The sequence below is a fragment of the Mobula birostris genome, chromosome 7, assembly GCF_030028105.1.
Source record: "Mobula birostris isolate sMobBir1 chromosome 7, sMobBir1.hap1, whole genome shotgun sequence".
NCBI classification, from domain to species: domain Eukaryota; kingdom Metazoa; phylum Chordata; class Chondrichthyes; order Myliobatiformes; family Myliobatidae; genus Mobula; species Mobula birostris.
The window spans coordinates 70,688,517-70,710,426 of NC_092376.1; the positions used below are offsets into that span (position 1 = coordinate 70,688,517).

The 21,910-nt window shown below is 41.3% G+C and overlaps 1 protein-coding gene across 5 annotated transcripts in view; it reads left to right on the forward strand.

Moving 5' to 3' along the window:
* The window catches only part of fat3a (FAT atypical cadherin 3a), a 728,759-nt gene that overhangs the window by 555,408 nt on the left and 151,441 nt on the right, over positions 1-21,910 (forward strand). For 4 of the 5 annotated variants that reach the window (XM_072263367.1, XM_072263369.1, XM_072263370.1 and 1 more), the window contains exons 8-9: positions 463-602; positions 15,212-15,487. In XM_072263367.1, coding sequence (XP_072119468.1) covers positions 463-602; positions 15,212-15,487 — 416 coding nt within the window. Of the gene's footprint in view, positions 1-462; positions 603-876; positions 950-15,211; positions 15,488-21,910 lie in introns of those variants that run through there. The other variant, XM_072263372.1, reaches the window with a different exon arrangement.

Below are 21,910 nucleotides of genomic sequence, written 5' to 3' on the forward strand. Positions count from 1 at the left end.
TTTTCACTTTCCATTTCAGTTACAATTCCTGAGTTGTCTTCTTGGACTTAATCATTTATAGATGGTGCCACATTGGAAAAGGTGAAATTTACACACAGAATCTGCTGAATATCTGTGCTTGTTTCCTCGAGGTGAAAAAAAAACATGATTTCATTGCTGCTGACCGAAATATCAGCACTTTGCCCATTGAATATGTAACTTCTAGGGACCAAGCATATGCAAATCATAAAAATTCTTCAATGTGTGTAAAATAATAAGTATAATTTGTCAAGATTATCTCAAGGTAACCACAAAACTTAGTACCTGTGTGTCATCCTTCTACTATACCATGTTGAATGATATTATCTATGAACGTTGTAAGATTTTGGATTTTTAAAACTAAAATCAGAAAGGGTATTGCCTTTTTCAACGTGCCTTTAACTCATTGATTGGATAGTGCTTATACCATGTTGCATTTTACAGGTGGAAATTATGACAGTACATTTGAAATAGAGAAGGGTGTTGGCACCATTGTAATCGCCAAGCCACTGGATACAGAGCACAGAGCAACTTATAATATGACTGTGGAAGTCACAGATGGAACTAACTCAGCTGTTACACAGGTAACGCCAACAAATGAATAATCTTGATGTCTATTATTTCCTGGCATTTTATCTATTTTAATAGGCAGTTTAATGTTTATAATGAGGACGAACCCATCACATTGTTTGGTTCTGAATTTAAAAATACTACTAGATAAACTGTCAGGGAACCTTGTGTACCTACTATTGATGAAACAAGCAGTAAGATCTATTTCACAGGTGAGAGAGAAGACAGACATTGCCATCCTGATATTACAGCTGTTTATTGAACCAATTCACTTTTATGTATTCACAGATGTACTAATGGATATGCACAGTAGAGAAGTTCTAGTGTGTGACTTACCTGTAATGGAAGATGCATGCAGGAGGAATATTTATAAGGAGAGTGGTTCAATTAGTTAAAATACCATCCTGTACTTCAGGAAGAGCGACCCAGAATTTATGAATTTTAGTCTAAATAAATCTTAAATCAGAAAAGTCCCTGCAGCCAAAGAAGACTGTTCGAAAAATGGTCTGCTGGTGACATAAATAGCTCACTATTTGAGCTGTTGGATCAGGCAATGACAATTCTTTTCGCACAAAACATCTAATTGTCCAGAAATTATTTCTTTAATGAAAAGGGGATTTTCCCGAGGCAGTATGTAATTCTTTTTTATGTGACACAAGCTGCTGTACAAGATATAGAAGTCCTGTGTCATGAACTCTTACAGCATCCCTTTACTCACAGTTTGAATGCCAGATGAATGCTGCTTCCCTGTAGCCCTGTAAATTATTCCTTTTCAATTATTTATTAGGGTTCCATTTAACAGTGATGTTGAAGCTGCTTCCACAACTCCTTCATGGAGTGTGCTGCATGTAAACATAATCTGTAGAGTTGAAAAATCTCACATTAAAAATAATTTTTAAATAGCATCAGTAGCATGTATTTGTGTTCAAAAAGTAGTGATTTTTGTCACTGATAGTTGACAAGAAATAAGCAGTGAGACAATTTATAGCTGTTTTGCTCACTGCGGTTTTAAGCATTTGGGCTTGAAGATGCCAGAAATGGCCAGGAGTGAAAATGAAACTTCAACAGGTTAGGACCTACAAAGAACTTGAAGGCATTGACAACTATCTCGAGTGTTACAATGGAAATGAACATTTGGAGGATGCAGTCATCAGTAGCGTTGTATGAAGGTAGTCCATTATCTGCACTGGTGTCTGCGCTAATTTTGTTTGGTGTTTACTCTGGATGAATTCCTTCATTGATAACTATTAGGAAATACACATGGTTTTATACTACTGTGGTACTATTGGCTAATTTGTTCTGTATTTCATTTAAATAAATACAGTACCTATAAAAAGTGTCCCCCCCGCCCCCGAAGTTTTCATGTTTTATCATTTTACAACATTGAATTGCAATGGATGTAATTTGGCTTTTATTGACACTGATCAACAAAAAACAACTCTTTTGTGTCAAAGTGAAAACAGATCTCTACAAAGAAATCGAGATTAATTACAAATATGAAACACAAAATAATTAATTGCATAAGTTTCCACCTCTCTTTAATATGACATGCCAAATTTTCACTGATGCAGTAAAATGGTTTTAGAAGTCACATAATTAGTTAAATGGAGATCTGTTTTTGGAGGCCTGTGTGCAGTCAAGGTGTTTCAATAGATTGGAGTAAAAATACATCTGTATCTGGAAGGTCCAACTGCTGATGAGCTGGTATCCTGGCAAAAACTACACCATGAAGACAAAGAACTCTCCAGGCAACCCTGCAAAAAGTTTATTGAAAAGCCCAAGTCAGGAGATGGATACAAGAAAATTTCCAAGTCACTGAATATCCCTTGGAGTACAGTTAACTAAATCATCAGGTAATGGAAAGAATATGGCACAGCTGTAAATCTGCCTAGGGCAGGCCGTCCTCAAAAACTGAGTGACCGTGCAAGAAGGGTACTAGTGAGGGAGGCCACCAAGAGACCTATGACAATTCCAGAGGAGATACAAGCTTCAATGGCTCAGATGGGAAAGACTGCACATACAACAACTATTGCCCGGGTGCTTCACCAGTCGCAGCATTTTGGGAGAGTGGCAAAGAGAAAGCCACTGTTGAAAAAAAGCTGTCATGAAATCTTGGCTAGAATTTGTCAGGATGCATGTGGAAGACTCTGAAGTCAGCTGGAAGAAGGTTTTATGGTCTGATGAAATCAAAATTGAACTTTTTGGACATCATATTAAATGCTATGTTTGGTGTAAGCCAGTCACCACACATCATCAAAAAAACACCATCCCTTCTGTGAAACATGTTGGTGGCTGCATCATGCTGTGGGAATGCTTCACTACAGCAGGCGCTGGAAGGCTTGTGAAAATACAGGGTAAAACGAATGCAGCAAAGTACCGGGAACTAGTGGAGGAAACCCTGATGCAGTCTGCAAGAGAACTGCAGCCTGGGAGAAGATTTGGTAGAAGAAAAATAAACTGAAAGCAAGACACTGAAGAAATCATTTTTTTAAGTATTAACAGTTCATCACTTCCCTTTGGTTCCCCTTCTTCTTTTTCATCCATGATCTACTGTCTTCTTCTATTAACACACCTCATGCCCTTACCTCCACCCTCCCCACCTTCTTATTCTGGCATCAGCACCCTTCCTTTATAGTGCTGAGGAAGGGTCCCCTCCATAGATATGGCCTGACTTGCTGAATTTTGCCAGCGTTTTGTGTGTGTTGCTGAAGAATGTTCACCAAAATCTCTCTGTCCCTCATCTCTTCACTTGGATTTCAATTCACCTAAATCCTTGAATTTATTTCTGAGGCATAACCCATTGCCCTTATATATGTGTTATCTCCAGTATGCATATTACCATTCAATAATATCACAAACATGAGGAAATCTGCAGATGCTGGAAATTCAAGCAACACATATAAAAAATGCCGGTGAATGCAGCAGGCCAGGCAGCATCTATAGGAGTTATAGTGAGAGGGACATAACTCCTTGCCCATCCTCTGGGCTCCCCTTCCCCCTTTCTTTCTCCCTAGGCCTCCCGACCCATGATCGTCTCCCTTCTCTACCCTCGTATCCCTTTTGCCAATCAACTTTCCAGCTCTTAGCTCCATCCCTCCCGCTCCTGTCTTCTCCTATCATTTCAGATCTCCCCCTCCCCCTCCCACTTTCAAAACCCTTACTATCTCTTCTTTCAGTTAGTCCTGACGAAGGGTCTCGGCCCGAAACGTAGACTGTACCTCTTCCTATAGATGCTGCCTGGCCTGCTGCGTTCACTGGCATTTTTTATGTGTGTTCATTCAATAATATTCTTTCTTTAATTTTCAGTGCTGGCTTCTTCACGGTATAAGATTTCACTTAAGGTGTAAGCCACGGTCTTAGGACTCAGGTTTATCTTTTTAATAGTATTTAGTTTTATTCTCATCACATCTGTTTGGATGAAAACCTGAGATTAATATTAAAAGGAATTGAAGTTGACTGAGATAATCATGTCCAAAGGTCAGAGATGAGCTTTGGAAGTCAGGAACTTAAGTTTAATGTAATACAGGACAGAGTGGTGTTTGAATCATTGAACACTATTTGAATATTCATAGGCGCATCAATTAAATGTTACTGGAACTTTTTCTTGTATGGGGAGAGTAGTCCAAACTGTTTGAAGTATGCCTGCCATTGGGACCCTTAGGTTTCAGTACTGCCACTGTGAGGACCTCCATGAATAAAACGTTTTTAGCCCGTCTCATAAAGAAGTGTCAAATGCCTTCGTGGTACTAATGTATCTTTAGACCTCTTATGAGCTAATAATGGGCTACGTTTTCCTGAGAAGTGTTTATTTTTGTCAGCTAGTTTGGATCAACAGTGACATTGCGTAACACGGACGTTCCAAATTCCAAGTTTCCCAAAAAGAGCTCACCAGCGATTTTCCAGCTGACCTCAGCATTAAACTCTTCATGAAATCCAGAACGTATGTAGATTTAATGTTTCTCCATGATCATTCAATCACTTTTCTACAAGTTTTTCTATATTTCTTAATGATCTTTTCAGTTGTTTTATAACAGTAAGTGTGTGTGTAAACCGATTCAACTTGTACCTTACGTCTCTTGTTTCTCTTACCTTCGCTCACTGTTTTGTTTCTCTAGCCAAGGTCATTCATCCAAACTGTCCTTCTACTATCCTTTATTATGAAGGCATATCACTTCATTTACCATCTGTTTATCCAACATTGAGCATCCAGCCATATTTTGTTTCCTAGCATTGCAATAACACTTCTGTAATAGCACTAAGATCTCTATTTTTGACGTCAGTTCATGCAATTTATTGTGAATTCAGGCAGAGCATCTTTAACTTCATTTCCTTTTCATTTTTCTGTTTATAGATGCACTATTACCATGAAATACATTGAAATTCACAGACAAAGAGCTGTTTTGTTTCAACACTCCACATATGAAATTAGATTATTTTTCTCGAGTGGGATGCAATTACAATCGTTTTCAAGTTGATTGAATCCCACATGTAATACACACACACACACACACACACACAATGATCCACCTTTTATTCAGGTGTCTCTGTTTCCAAACTCCACCCACCCCTCCCCCATACCTGGCTCAATCTGTCCACTATCTTTCAACCCTCCCTCTTTTGGTGCACCAATCACCTCTGGCCTCTGTCTCATCGCTCCTTGAATCGCAAAACTGGCTATCTCTCCACACTACCCCACCGTTCCTGCCTCTGAGTCCTGATGCAGGATCCTGATCCAAGACATTGACAATTCCTCCTTCTTTCCTTCTTCCCTTCTTCTCCAGCTCTGTCCTCTCCCCCCCCCCCCCCCCACCACAGATGCAGACTGACTAACTTTCTAAACCAGGTTGTTCGTTGCTTCAGATTTTCAGATTTCAGCATCTGCAGTTTCTTGTGTTTGCACACATTGAAGTCATCTCCAGCAACACTCTCGCTTTTGCTGGGAGAGGTGTCCAAGCTGTTTGAGAAATGCCTGTCATTTGGTCCTCTTGGAGCACTAAGATTTCAAAAGTGCCACTTGTCAAGGCTGCGCATGAACCATAGTCTTTTGCCCACCTCATAATGAAATATTAAATCCTCCTGTGGTACTAATGAATTTACTAACGAACCACAAGGCCTGTGGTCCAATCTGTCACATTGTTTTTATCTCTTTCCAAATTACTACCATATTATGTAGTCAATGAGTACAGATAAGCTGTACGCATGCAAGCTCTCTCCCGTCTGGTTAGGTGAGACTAGAAGTAGGGGTCATAGGTTTAAGGTGAAAGGTTAAATACTTGAGGGGAAACTGAGGGAGAACATTTTCACACAGTGGTGGGAGCTGCAGTGGAAGTGGTAAATCTGAGTTCAGTTGGAACATTTAAGAGAAGTTTGGATAGGTATATTTATGGGAGGGACTTGGACAGATATGGTCCAAGTGCAGGTAAATGGACAAGGTAGAAGATCAAGTGAGTATGGACTAGATGGGATGAAGGGCCTGGTTCTGTGCTGTAGTACTCTATTACTTTATGACCTCAGAAACAGGACTTTTATCCTTATAAAGGTTCCTAGCCTTTAACTTCCTGTCTAATCATTTCCCCTCAGCAGAGATGTATCGTCTGATCAATTATTTTTCAGGTCTACAATCCTTCCTTAATTTGATTTGTCCCACAACTTTTCCTCCCGTGCTACTTTTTGACTTGTACAAACGTACACTTATGTGGGCCATTCAACTCCATATCCATTTTCGTGTGTGTCAGGAAAATGAATCCAAGTTTATTATTATCTCCACATCCTCATTATCTCTTGTCTCAATCTTATTCCTCTTCTGTTTATTGTTAGATCCAAGATGGACTACAACAGCTGGATCCTTTTCATTCCATTTCAAGCTGTTCTCTGGCCCCAGTGATGTTTGGTTTATCTTGTCACTGGACAGGCAACATGCCCTAGTGTCTCAGACTCACGTCTGGTGAATACAATGCACAATGCACACCGAGTAACTACTGTAATTATCTAGCACATTACATTTTGCTCCCAATTTCTGAACACTCTCCTGTACCATGGTAGTCAAGTCAAGTTTATTGTTATTTAACTATGTGCTTATGTGGCATTTGTGAGTCTCGCGAGACCATGGATCTGCGCCTGGAAAGTCTTGCTTCATTCTGTGTCAGAGTAGCGTCTGTTGTGGCTGTAGAGGCCCACACGGGAGTGACAGTCTCGGCTGCAGCAACTGCACTTGAAGGCACTGTCCTCCAGTGTTGCCTTGGTGCTGTTTTTCTGACGAGTGCACTTTTCTTCAGCAGTAAGACTCAGCTTCTCTTCTCCTCTTTTTAGGCCTCTGCGTAGTTCCAGCCTCCAGTGAGAGCGATCGCTTGCGATGCCCTCCCACCTCTCGACATTCATTTTCAGTGACTTCATGTATATTTAACTATATACATGTATATATAACGTTTATAACCATGTAATATATATAGGAACCAGACAACGCTTCTCCAAACCAGGGTGTAAAACATAACACACAATAACTTATGAAAGTAAGGAGAAAATCTACAGATGGATCCCACATAAATAACATCATAAAGTGCATTAAAAGTAATATTAGAATGATTAGATTGGTCTTCCTATCTATCCACAGTCTTAATTCACATGCAAATTGCTAGCATTTGCCTCCTATCACCTGGACAATGTCAAAGACTGAGGCTCTTGAATTATGGCAGTCGAAGTACCCATACCCACCTAACTAGTGGTCACACCCTGTGACCCTAACAGCTGCTCAAAACCAGACCACAGCCTAACCCAAGCAACTTGATTATTCCTTCCATTAAACATATTAATGAAGTAAACAAATTTGGAATTGCTGCAGCATCTGGCCACGTTGGAATAGGAATGGGATTTGGAATTGGAATGTTTGGCCGCCGGGAAGGCATGCTTGTGGCGGATGGTGCGGAGGTGCACAATGAAGCAGTTTGTGCTGGGTCTCACCAGTGTAGTGGAGGCTGCATCAGGAGCATCGGACACTATAAGCAACCCCAGCAGATTCACAGGTGAAGTGTCACCTAGCTCAGAAGGACTGGCTGGGGACCTGAATGAATGTGAGGGAGGAGGTGTATGGGCAGATATAGCACTGGCCACTTGCAGGGTTAAGTGTCCAGCACAAGCAGGACTTCCCAGTGGCCAAACATTTTAATTCCCATTCCCGTACCAACATGTCAATCCATGGCCTCCTTTTGTGCCAAGATGAGGCCACTCTCAGGGTGGAGGAGCAACACCTTAACATTCCGTCTGGGTAGCCTGTAACCTGGTGACATGAATATTGATTTCTTCTTCTGCTACACTAATTTCTACCCCCCTCCCCCACTTCCACTATTTCCCACTCTGACCTTTTACCTCTTCTCACCTGCCTATTACTTCCTCCTGGGTCTGTTCCTCCTCCTCTTTTTCCTTTGGTCCGCTCAACTCTCCTATCAAATTCCTTTCTCTCCAGCTCCTGACCTTTCCCACCTACCTGGCTGCACCTATGTCCTTCCAGCTAGATTTCTTACCCTTCCCACATTTTATTATTCTGGCATTCTCCCCCTTCCTTTTCAGACCTGAAGAAGGAGTCTTGGCCTGAAACGTTGACTTTTTATTCATTTCAATGGGCGCTGCCTGATCTGCTGGGTTCCTCCAGCATTTTATGTGTGTTGCTTTAGATTTACAGCATTTGCAGACATTCTCATGTTTAAAACAATAAATATATTTTTGGGAAAAAAATGACTGACTTTCACTGGGGACATGGTAAAGGCTTATTACCAGAACTGCCATTTCTATTTCCGCATTAAGTTCCAACACTGAGCAGTTCCTGACTTCACTACCAAGCAAAAGTTGCACTCCATTCAGATTCACTTTGTGCAATCACTTCTATGTAATGAGGAGGAACTGAATCATAATATGAGATGCCTCAGTTTAGGAAAATTTTTGTAAAGTTCAGGCTAACTTGCTAAATGGGGAATGTAAACAACTGGTAAAACATTTTGATCTTTTGTTTTCCAGTACAGTACACCCTGTGGAAAAGCAAAGTTATCATTTCTTCTTTCTGAATGATCTGTTTTCATTAGCAGTCACAAATAGCTGGAAGCCTTCGAGGCCACGTAAAATATTATTTACTTCTTTGCTCATTTTCAAAAAAATGTGTTTTTGAGTTATTTATCAGTACTATAAATTGTCAGTGCAAGATATTAATAAGTACAGTATATCCTGTGACATAATGAAATCTGGAACTTGTGAAATTAACAATGTCATTGAGCCTGTCCATAATCTTCATCTATTTCTATTGCTTTATGATGGAAGCTCCCTTTGTGAAGTGGTTCTGTCAAGCAAATTTCTAATGTATTTATTAAATGCATTTATGTTTTATGTTCAGATAGATTTTGAATGGCATTAACAATGCCGCTATTTATTGTATTGATGCTTTATACTATTTGCATTAGGCATTACTTTATAAGAGTTACCCTAGGTACGTAGAGTACTAAAAATAAACACTTTTCTTGCAAAAACAACTTAACAGTTCATTCTCCACCTCAGGATATATCCTTGCAGTTTTGTAAAGCAGAAAGCTTAGAAATTGGATTTTACTCTGTTTTGATACATTAAATGGGTACTAGGCTTTTCTACACAGCATGGAGTATCATTAGAAAAAAATGACAAAATTGGGATATTCAATACAAGAAATTACTTGTATTTCACTCCCATTTCGAAGCATTACCAGCTGATTTTTGCATGCAACAGGTGGCGCATTCACCAGTTGCACTGTGAGAAGCATTGTTAAACTGAATACTGCAGCCACACAGGCTTTAGGTCTTTATGAGGCATGGGGAGTAGAAGGTTGTAATAGGAGTAGGTGTCTCATTCAATCTGCACCGTTCAAGCAACCTTCCGCTATAACAGCCTTACACTCTCCATGCCTTCTATAGTCCCATTAGTGCTGTCTGTCATGTATTGATACTGGTTTAATATTGTCACATGTACCAATATACAATGAAAAGCTTCTCTTGCATACTATTTATTGTTACAAAGTATATTGAGTTAGAGTAAGAAAAACAAAGAGTAAAATGTAAAAGCAATCAAAAAATTGCAGTGCAGGTGAACGATAAAGTGCAAGATCCTAATGAGGTAGACTATGAGGCCAAGAGTTCATCTTATTGTACAACACGTCTGCTTAGGACACTGATAACAGTGGAACAGCAGCTGCCCTTGAGCCTGGTGGTACATGCTCTCAGGCTTTTGTATCTTTTGCCTGACAGGAGAGGAGAGAAGAGAGAGCATCCGAGGTGGCTGAGGCCTTTGATTGTGCTAGCTGCTTTACAGAGTCAGCGGGAAGTGTAGGCAGAGTCCATCAAGGGGAGTCTGGTCCCTGTAATATGCAGAGCTGCGTCCAGATGTCCCTGGAGTACCTTGCGGTCGTGTGCAGAACTGTGTCCAGATGTCCCTGGAGTACCTTGCGGTCGTGTGCAGAGCTGTGTCCAGGTGTCCCGGGGGTACCTTGCAGTCGTGTGCAGAGCTGTGTCCAGATGTCCCAGGGGTACCTTGCGGTCGTGTGCAGAGCTGTGTCCAGATGTCCCTGGGGTACCTTGCAGTCGTGTGCAGAGCTGTGTCCAGATGTCCCTGGAGTACCTCGCAGTCCTGTGCAGAGCTGTGTCCAGGTGTCCCAGGGGTACCTTGCAGTCGAGTGCAGAGCTGTGTCCAGATGTCCCAGGGGTACCTTGCAGTCATGTGCAGAGCTGTCTCCAGGTGTCCCTGGGGTACCTTGCAGTCGTGTGCAGAGCTGTGTCCAGACGTCCCAGGGGTACCTTGCAGTCGTGTGCAGAGCTGTGTCGAGATGTCCCTGGGGTACCTTGCAGTCATGTACAGAGCTGTGTTCAGATGTCCCTGGGGTACTTTGCGGTCATGTGCAGAGCTGTGTCCAGATGTCCCTGGGGTACCTTGCGGTCGTGTGCAGAGCTGTGTCCAGATGTCCCTGGGGTACCTCGCGGTCCTGTGCAGAGCTGCGTCCAGATGTCCCTGGAGTACCTTGCGGTCGTGTGCAGAGCTGTGTCCAGATGTCCCTGGGGTACCTTGCGGTCATGTGCAGAGCTGTGTCCAGGTGTCCCGGGGGTACCTTGCAGTCGTGTGCAGAGCTGTGGCCAGATGTCCCAGGGGTACCTTGCAGTCATGTGCAGAGCTGTGTCCAGGTGTCCCGGGGGTACCTTGCAGTCGTGTGCAGAGCTGTGTCCAGATGTCCCTGGGGTACCTTGCGGTCATGTGCAGAGCTGTGTCCAGATGTCCCTGGGGTACTTTGTGGTCATGTGCAGAGCTGTGTCCAGATGTCCCTGGGGTACCTTGCGGTCATGTGCAGAGCTGTGTCCAGGTGTCCCGGGGGTACCTTGCAGTCGTGTGCAGAGCTGTGTCCAGATGTCCCAGGGGTACCTTGCAGTCATGTGCAGAGCTGTGTCCAGGTGTCCCGGGGGTACCTTGCAGTCGTGTGCAGAGCTGTGTCCAGATGTCCCTGGGGTACCTTGCGGTCATGTGCAGAGCTGTGTCCAGATGTCCCTGGGGTACTTTGTGGTCATGTGCAGAGCTGTGTCCAGATGTCCCTGGGGTACCTTGCGGTCATGTGCAGAGCTGTGTCCAGGTGTCCCGGGGGTACCTTGCAGTCATGTGCAGAGCTGTGTCCAGATGTCCCAGGGGTACCTTGCAGTCATGTGCAGAGCTGTGTCCAGGTGTCCCGGGGGTACCTTGCAGTCGTGTGCAGAGCTGTGTCGAGATGTCCCTGGGGTACCTTGCGGTCATGTGCAGAGCTGTGTCCAGATGTCCCTGGGGTACTTTGCGGTCATGTGCAGAGCTGTGTCCAGATGTCCCTGGGGTACCTTGCAGTCGTGTGCAGAGCTGTGTCCAGATGTCCCAGGGGTACCTTGCAGTCGTGTGCAGAGCTGTGTCCAGGTGTCCCGGGGGTACCTTGCAGTCGTGTGCAGAGCTGTGTCCAGATGTCCCTGGGGTACTTTGCGGTCATGTGCAGAGCTGTGTCCAGATGTCCCTGGGGTTCCTTGCGGTCGTGTGCAGAGCTGTTAGCAAGCTGATGTGCATCCAGACAGAATGCTTTCTATGGTGCATCGATAAAAATGACCAAGAGTCGATGCTGAATTTGTTTAGCCTCCTGAGGAGGTAGAGGCATTGGTGAGCTTTCTTGGCTGTGACATCGAAATGTTTGGACCAGGATAGGCTGTTGCTGATATTCACACCTGGGAGCTTGCAGCTTTCAATCCTCTCAACCTGAATACCATTTATGTAGACAGGTGCATGTCCACCACCCCCTTTCTGAAGCCAATGGCCAGCTCCTTGTTTTGCTGACAGTGAAGGAAAGGTTGTTGTCATGGTACCATGTCAATAAGCTGTCTATCTTCTTCCTGTAAAATGACTCCTCATTATTTGAGATGTGGCCTCCTACAATAGTATCATCTGCAAACTTGAAGTTAGAGTAGAATATGACCATTTTGAGCAGAAGGAAACAGGTCTGTCACCACCCTGACTTTCATTCTGAATGCTGTCTGCTGGCTTTTATTATTTGCATGATTTTTTTTCTCTGCACATTGGGTGCTTGTTAGATATATTTTAAGCATTATTTTGGGTTCTTTTGTGGCTGCCTGTAAGAAGATGAATCTCAAGGTTGTATACAGGCAGCCACAAAAGAGGAACCCAAAATAATGCATAAAAATATATCTTACAAACACCCAATGTGCAGAGAAAAAAATGGTGCCAATAATAGAAGACAGCAGGCAGCATTCAGAGTGAAAGTGAGTCCATAGACACAAAGCCCAGAGCAGCTGGAGCTGACCCACAACATTAGCCTCAGTTCATCAGGCAGCGGAGCAAAATGTTATGGAGCCCAGAGCAGCCTGAGTACTGCAAAAATGGAGTAAACGTCGTGGAGCACCAAGCAGAGCCAGCCTGACACCCGCCTCCGATCCCAGCACCTGCCTTTTCAATCCATCCAGCCTGGCATTTAAACCGTACAAACATCGAGTCATTCCCTGCACTAGGACCCGGGCCTTGTCGCATCGATACGCTCTGGCCTTGGTCCCCACTACTACGTTCCAGTCTGTAACCGTCCTTTCCGATTCAGCCCAGCGCTTAAATCGATCAAACCTCACTCTTGGTGTTGGTGGATTGGCTCCAAAACTCCTCCACTACCACTTCTCCCCACTCCACTTGCTCCAACTCCATCTTTGCCTCGAGCATGCCTCGACCTCACTCGCACCCGCATGTCTCGACCCTCATCTAGGCTAGCTGATGAGACTTTGAACATGGACCAGTCTACTGACTCAAAGCAGTCACATAGAATCTCATCCGTTTCCTCAAACCAGCACTATGTGGCCCTCTTGTCTGGTTTCTCCTGTTTCAACTTCTGTTGGTAAGCAGAGAGTAGGAATACATCCTGGTGGTCTGACTTACTCAGGTGTCTATGAGGGATGGCTCAGTAGGTGTATTTGATGGTTGCATAGCAATGGTAGAGAGTGTTTGGGTCCCTGGTGGGACAGGAGACAAGCTGATAGTACTATGGTAGCACACTCTTGATGTTGGCCTAGTTGAAGTCAGTAACAATGCTGAAAAGGCCTTTGGGTATCCCTTTTCAAAGCCGTTGACCACAGAGTCATTGAGTGCAGGTTTTGTGTCTGTCTGAGGCTGGATGTAGATTCCCATGAAAATAGCTAAAGTGAACTCCTGTGGCAGTTAGTATGGGCAACACTTCGCCATTAGATATTCCAAGTTGGGTGAGTAGGAGCTGGTTAGAACTGTTATGTTGGAGTTCCACGAGGAGTTGATTAAGAAGCAGACCGGTCTGCCTTAAACATTGTCCATATCCCTATTTCTCAATATTTTTTCTTACATGTACCCATCAACACTTTTTGACTCTTTGATTCTTTTATCCATTAAACTCAGTAAAGAATAGTTTCCAGTTGCCACTTAAGTAATCTGTGCATCCTTTGGGCTGAAGAAGTCAGAGAGAACATGCAAGCTATGTATAGTACAAGCGTGCTCAAAGTCAGGGTTGAACTGGGGTCCATGGTGCTGTGAGGAAGCAAAAGTAACCGCTGATCTTCTGTGCATCCACTGCTAGTTTCCATCTTTTTCATTGCTGCCTGTCTGCAGATGACAGCACAGTAAAATCGATGTGGAAGTCCGTGAAGATAAAACAATGTCCAGCAAACACCCTTTAGTCATGTGTGGTTCTGATCCTTGCTTACCTGAAGATTAACAATGAAGAATGTAGCTTGAAATCTTTTGATCAAGTTCCTATCACTAACTCAGAAACATGTTATGCACGATGATGAATTTATGGTGTGTTCATAGTGTGACAGGGAAATAACCCCTGCACTGAAATTAAAGATACAGTATAAGGAAGAATTCTGAAAGGACAGGGTTTCTGCTGGAAGTGGATGAAAACATCCACAGAATGTGTTTTTTTAAAACCTAACATACATGTAGAAAAAAATCAGGCACACAAGTGACGTTTTTCTAATCCAGTTTATGGTCTTTACAAAAATAAAAAAAAATACCATTTCTTTCTGACCTGAACACATTTCCAATTTAGCAATAGAGACTTCATCAAAAGACTGTGAGCTATAATCTTCATTGTTAATCTCCGGGTAAGCAAGGTGTACATCTTCCAGATGAGCCACTAAAACAACACTATGCCTCCTCTCTAAATTAGACTTAAAATATACTATGGACCTGTTTTGAAGATCATGGAGATTATCCCTGGCGAACTGGCCGATATTTATTCCTTAACATTATCAAAATAAATTATTTGGTCATAATCACATTGCTGTGTGTGGGATCTGACTGCTCACAACTTGGCTATTCTATAGTAGATCAAAAATCATATTTTGAAAATAGCATAAAAGCTGCAAAGTATTTTGGAGTATGTTTGAAAGGCATTATGTAATTAAAAGTATCTTTTTTTGGAAAATCTTAGAGTATCTTATTTCCTTAATTCAGTATAACAGCTCCTACTATTTCTACCATTAATATAAGTCTTTCTTGTAGAGATATAGCATCAATTCTGCAAAATCTCACCTTTTCACATTGTTGTAACATAAGGGAAGCAACCAGTTAACTATAAATTAGATGATGTATTTCAATTTGTGTCTTTAATTATGAATAGAGCTGTGACCTAAAGGAGTTACTGTAAATGTATTAATGAAATTGTGGCATACTAATGCCACCCACTTGCTGGAGGGAGTCCTTCTGTGCCTTTCTGACACAGGTAGATTGATTCCTGGGAGGTAGGAATGCAGAGTTGAGTCTACAATTAGCTCAGCTATGGATCTTTTAATTGAGAGTACAGGCCAGGGTTTGGGGGGAAAGTGGGGGTGGGGGTTGGTAAATGGCCCTTTCCTACTCTTAATTTTCGCGGGTGCTTTTCTGTTTGTTGTAAGTTTTCAGTCTTAAGTATCATACATAGTTCCTTGATGCTGCAGGAAAACAATCATCACAAATAATCATTATCATATTCATAAATCATCATAAAAATAATAAATTGCATAAATTGAATAGTCTGTCATATTTTTGAAAGGACAGTTACTGTAACCATTGAGTTGAATGGCTAATTTTCCTCTGTTTTGACTTGCAGGTGTTTATAAGAATACTTGACAACAATGATAATGGTCCAGTGTTCTCTCAGCCAAGCTATGATGTGACCATTTCGGAGGATGTTGCCGTGGATACTGAAATTCTTCATATTAAAGCCACTGACAAGGATGAGAAAAACAAGTTGACCTACTCAATTCACAGCAGTATAGATCCTATAAGCATGCGTAAATTTCAGCTTGACCAGAGCACAGGCAGGCTGAGCATAGCTGAAAAGCTGGATCACGAGGCTCAGGCTCAGCATAGTTTGACTGTAATGGTGAGTGAATACTTGTTGGTCCACTTTCAGAATTTATCTATGCGTGGGACATCTCTGCATATCAAATGGAGATAAATTCACAGCACTCCACTTGATTCCAGTAACCTCTCAAATGCTACTGCTTCCAAAGTTTCAAATATTACCTTAAACTCCGAGAGGCTTGGAGAAAGTCTGTCCTGGGGTTAGAAGGCTGTGCAGATATGAATGGGAGGAGATGTAAAGGGCTTGTTTTGCTGTTGGTGTTTTGTTGCTGTTGTTAAGTTGTTGGTTTTTTGTTGTATTCTGTTGTTGTGGCTTCTGTGTCTGCAAACATTGCGGGCATTCAATGTTGGTGTTGGAATGTGTGGCAACACTTGCGGGCTGCCTCCAATACATCCTTCAATTGTGTTGGTTGTTAACGCATACAGTGCATTTCACTGTATGTTTTGATATACATACATGTGATAAATGTGTCTGAAACTTGATGTGAAGTTTTGAAGATCATACGATGTTAGCATTATCCATCTCATTTAACCATTATGTGTTGATTGTGATTTATGCTGGAAGTAGCCAAAACTAATAACTGGGTGTGTGATTCAAATGAATGCAACCACATTCTTGTGATGAACTTGTTCAAAGATTCCTGGAGTCATAGGTTTGCTCTCAGTCTGCTGCTCCAGTCAAAGTACTGTTATGTTCTCCAAGTTCAGCAGCAGGCTTTCCCACCCACTGTTCAAACAGCCTTGTATTCTTGCTGGTTGCCATGTAGAAACTGAATTTAATAATAAAAAAAATACATTTGGTAGTGTGGGGTTTAATCTTTTCCACATTTTAGCTTTCCCATTTTTCCAGCATTTTTGATTGCTGACAGCCTCCTCTGCTCTCCTGAGTTCTCACAGATGTTGGTATCCAAGTTCAGTTTGAGATAAGTGTATTTTTCAGTCTGAATGTTTTTCATGAGCAATTAACTATAAATTCAGATTCTTGGCTCTGCAGCAGCCTATGGGCCTAGAGCCAGTTTAGGTTCAAAAATCATTTTGTTGTTAAATGATCAAATATGTTTTCCATTGTCCTTGTGTCAGTAGTATCGTTTCCCATCGCCCAAGAAATTTCTTAAAATGAACAGAAAGTCATTCTTCCTAAGTCAAGCTACTTGTAACCAATACGACAAGCACCGACCCACAGCTTTAGATGTAATTGCAGTGAAAATATTTTGGTGACTTTGGAACTGTCTTCTTCCTGCATGATTTTAGCCACAGTTGATATGAGTCTTCCACAGCAGTAATGCCTTGTGTCCTAAAAGCGGTCAATTAATTTCTATGTAATACATGCTTTAAACACTATACAGGCCATCCTGGTAACTAATGTGTTCGACTTTTACAGCCAGCCATTAAGTCATTATTGTCCGTAAGATGGAAAATACACTAAAAGGCTACTCAATGTGCTAACCATAACTCCACAGTACTAAAATAATCAAAAGCACATCAGATTGATAAAAAGAAATATCAATAAGACTGAAGACAAGGGAAACTAGTTCTGCAGTGCATAAGAATGAATATATGGGATCTTTTTCATATGTGGAAATGTCCATCGTTCATGACTGGACATCTATTGAGCAAGTAATGCCAAAAAAAACTATTATCTTGGGTCAAGTAATTTAAAAGCTATAGAAATGTCAAGACATGAAAATGGCTCCATAAGGTTACTATCAGCAGGGCCAGCTGGTTTTATTGCAATTTTGCAAAAAATGAAATAATGTCGGAACAACTTAAGAGACGATTCATGAAATAATACTGAGATTAGTATGATTTATTGGTTTAAAATCCATCCAAGTTCCCCTAAACATAGAACAGTTTTTTTCTTGAATATCAGAATTATGAAAGCATGCACCCGAGAGCAAAAATTGTCAGTAAGACCATTAGACATAGGAGCAGAATTAGGCCAGTGGGCCCATTGAGTGCTCCACCTTACCATCATGGCTGATGTATTATCCCTCTCAATCCCATTCTACTGCCTTCTCTTCAGAACCTTTGATGCCCTGACTCATCAAGAACCTATCAGCCTCTGCTTTAAGCATTCTCGATAACTTGGCCTCCGCAGCTATCTGTAGCAATGAAATCCACAGATGCACTACCCTGTTGGTAAAGAAATTCCTTCTGATCTCTATCCTAAATGGACATCCCTCTATTCTGAGGCTGTACCCTCTGGTCCTAGAGTCCCCCACTATAGGAAACATCTTCTACACATCCACTCTAGGCCTTTCAATAGTTGGTAGGTTTCAATAAGATTTCCACCCCCCCCCCTCCCATTCCTCTAAACTCCAGAGAGTACAGGCCCAGAGCCATCAGGTGCTCGTCATAAATGAACCCTTTCATTCCTGGAATCATTCTTGTGAACTTCCTTTGGATCCTCTCCAATGCCAGCACATCTTTCCTTAGATAAGGGGCCCAAAACTGCTCACAATACTCCAAACGTGACCAATGCCTTACTAACCATCAGCTTTATATCCTTGCTCTTATATTCTAGTCCTTTTGAAATAAATGCTAACATTGCATTTGCCTTCCTTACCACTGCCTCAACTTGCAAGTTAACCAGTAAGGAATCCTGCACAAGAACACCCCAAGTCCTTATACATAATGGGGACTGTGCTTAAAAATATAAGCAAAAGGGTCATTCTTTAGTTTAGAACAGGGGTTTCCAACCTTTTTTATGCTATGGACCAATGCCATTAAGCAAGGAGTCTGTGAACCCTAGATTAGGAACTCCTGGTTTAGAAGATTATGATCAGAAATAAGGCAAGAATTTATTTCAGACAAAATATCATTAAAATTGTTTAGCCTGTTTGCTTAACTGACCCATTATTCCACCTGTTTGCTTCATTCATAGCTTTCGACCTTTACTCTTTGGAATTTAGGAGAATGAGGGGGATCTCTTTGAAACCTATTGGATGTTGAAAGGCCTAGGTAGAATGGATGCTTTCTCTAGTGGGTGAATCCCGTGCCAGAGGGCACAACCTCAGAATAGAGGGGTGTCCACTTAGAATGGAGATAAGGAAGAATTTCTTTAGCTCGAGGGCAGCTGAGGAGGCCAGGTCATTAGGTGTATTTAAGGCGGAGATTTATAGGTTCTTGATTAATCAGGGCATGAAAGATTATGGAGAGAAGTCAGGGGAATAGGGTTAAGAGGGAAATGGATCACCTATGATGAAATGGCAGAGCAGACTCAATGGGCCGAGTGGCCTAACTGTGCTCCTACATCTTACGGTCTTATTGGCTTATTTGCTGAGACCTGAAAATTTGACTGATTTTCTGCCCATTAAATTTCAATTTTTTGTGTCTTAGTCATTACAGATATTGCTGTTGGAACAACATTGCTCTTAACTGAGTCATTGACAATATTCTTTCATTCCTTTCATCTGCACTACAAAAATCTACGTATATAAGCTATCTTATGTATTTATATTTATATATTTTTTGCTATTGTTTTCTTTATCTTAGGGTGTTTTTTTTTGTGCTGCATTGGATCCGGAGTAACAATTATTTAGTTCTCCTTTGCACTTGTGTACTGGAAATGACATTAAACAATCCTGAATCTCTCAGCTCATCTTCTCAATACTTCTACCAGTCTCTTCCAATCTTCAAAAACTCCTGCTGATACAAGATCATGTGGCTTTGTTAGTTCAGTTACTGCAGGTGAATTGAATATCAAACCCATATACTTATTTACAAATACTTTGCTAGCTGTAAACTCCATCACATTAAATGCCTTTAAATGTCCATGCTTCTTCCCCCATACAAGATTCCTCTCTGGATCCCTCAACCACCTCTCAATTTTCCATTTGCTTGATTGTCCCTTTTGTCATGCATGCACCTGTTGTAAAGAAAATGACCTAGTACTTCCTTGGAATGTCTTGCAATTTTACAGTGACCCAGAGAGTTTCAAAATTAATCTTCTTCAAGTATGATGCACTAATCATAATGCAAAGGCATGACCTGAGGCAGTGTAGCAAGGCAGACCGGGCAGACAATTGGTCCTTCTTGCTTGTTGAATTACAGCTTCCCTGGGTTTCATTTTCTTGGAAGCATTCATTCACAGTAGAACAAAAAGTACAATAGAATTAATGAAAAGCTACACACAAAGACTGACAAACTATGCCAAAGAAGACAGTGTGAAAAAAATACAAACAAAACAAATAATAATAAATAAATAATACTGAGAACATGAGCTGTAGAGCCCTTGTAAGTGAGTCCTTAAGATATGTTCAGTGGTAAGATGAGTGAAGTTATCCACACTGGTTCAGCAGCCTGATGGTTGTAAGGTAATAACATTTAGATTGAAGGGTTCCTGAACCTGGTGGTGTGGGAACTAAAGCTCCATACCTCCTTCTCTTCAAATTTTTCTGTACCCTTCTTTATGGTAATTTTGTCATTGTTTCATTGTGTTCTTACAGCCCAGTTGCTTCATTAATGGCAGCTTGAAGGGTGTCTGACAATCTAATAAATATGGCTAATGGGATATCGTAAATAAGCTATTACTTGGATAAATTAGCTTGATCCTTTTCCACCATTTTTATCCCCTTGCTATTTTAGTTTAAATATTTGCTGCTGATTTCACAGTTCATTTCCTGAAGTGAAATTTCTGTGAACCCTATGAAGCTTCCAAAGTACATTATTTCTGAATGCATGATTCAATCTTTGATATCCCCCCCGACAATAGTCCCATGATTCTTAAATTCTCTGTTTAAGCAACTTGATTGTTTTTTCCCTGTTCTCTGTTATCAATTCTTTCATGATTGGTTCTCATGAAAACTAAAATCATTTTATTGACCCTATCTTTGCTATGTATTTGTAATACCTTATGGTAGTGAAGGAAATGGACAGTATATCAGTCTTTAATTTCAAAAAGCACCTCATCAGCAACGGTCTTTTTATTCTTTTCCTCATGATTTAAAACCTAAAAGTTCTTCCATTAGTTTTCGGAGCATTGTTATCCAACCTCAATGCGTTTTCTTGCAAGTACTATGTTGATATATATGCTTTACTATTGTTGAATGCATTCATTGCATAGTAATGTTTACTCTGAATTTAAAATTAACCATACTAACCTATGCATTGTACTAAGACTGAGAATAAGATTGCAGTTTACGGGTACATTAGCACAAAAGGAAGTAAATATTTTAAATGTGCTAGTCATGCCTGTTAGTGGCAAAATGCAAACTTTGAAAGATAAAGATCATTTGCACTAGTGATATTTCTCCATCTTGGATCCTGCAGCAGATGCAGCTTGATATCTTGATTACACTTCTAGGTCTGAAACTCCACTACACAAAACAGTATTTTTTTTCTCATTTCCATGTGTGACCTATAAAGGCTATTAGGTTAAATGTTTAATTTTTTTAGCCTGCTCTAATGATAATGTTCTAGCGATCTATATAATTTTAAGTGTGCAAGTTGATCACCTTTAAAGTGTAAACTAATGTGTTCATGTTAGTTGCTGTCCTTAAGTTCTTTGAGAAGGGAGAGAGTGAGATCGACAGATGGACAGAGGTGGGATGTGGTTGAATCATGCAGATTGGGGTCAAACCATCTGCATGATTAAATGCTTTTGAGCTAATAGGAGAAAAAGGGGCCAGAGTCATAAGGTTGCACAGTTTGGTTTTGTTACCCAGCCACATTCTAGTTACCACCTAATCCACACACCAACCACACCCCCCCCATACACAAACATAGCTGCATACAAAGGCTGTACCTCAGCAATTCAGTCTCAGCCACAAAAATCTATTGTTACTGAAATCAGTGCTCTATAGAAATTAGTAGTATTTATGACTGAATCAACTCATTACACTCAATGAGTTTGACATTAAAACCAAGCTTCAAAGATATGAGAGAAAGAGAGATATGCCAAGTGAAACATACGGATTTGTATTGAAGGCCCGATGTCCCTGAGATACGTAGTTGAGATGGAACTTCCTGTTGACTGCAAGCTGGGAGCTGGTTTCAACTGCTGGCAATTCTTGAGGTGCTGACTTGGGTCATCTCCAGGTTTGAGGCAATTCCCGAGGTACCAGATCTGCAACTCACTCTGGATCTGGAAATGAATTAGAGCTAACCACATTAGATCAGCTAAAACTGACTTCAAACACGTTACCATCACCCAAAATTAAGTCTTGTCCAGATTCACCTCTTGGTCCTTGATGTTTTCCCTGAGCTCTTTACTCCTTTGTATAAAACCATAGATAAGAAGTTTGGCTGTAAGTATAATGAAGCTATATTAAGGAGGGCCATGCTGTGGTGAAGAAAATCCGAGGTGGAGGACTGGAGGTGCAGAGTTGTAGATCTAGAGGAGATTGCATAGATAGAGAGAGGCAAATCATCATTTTTAGTTCCTTTGTTTAAATAATGAGAATTTTAAATTGTATAATTAAAACTTATAAAGGCAAGTTAC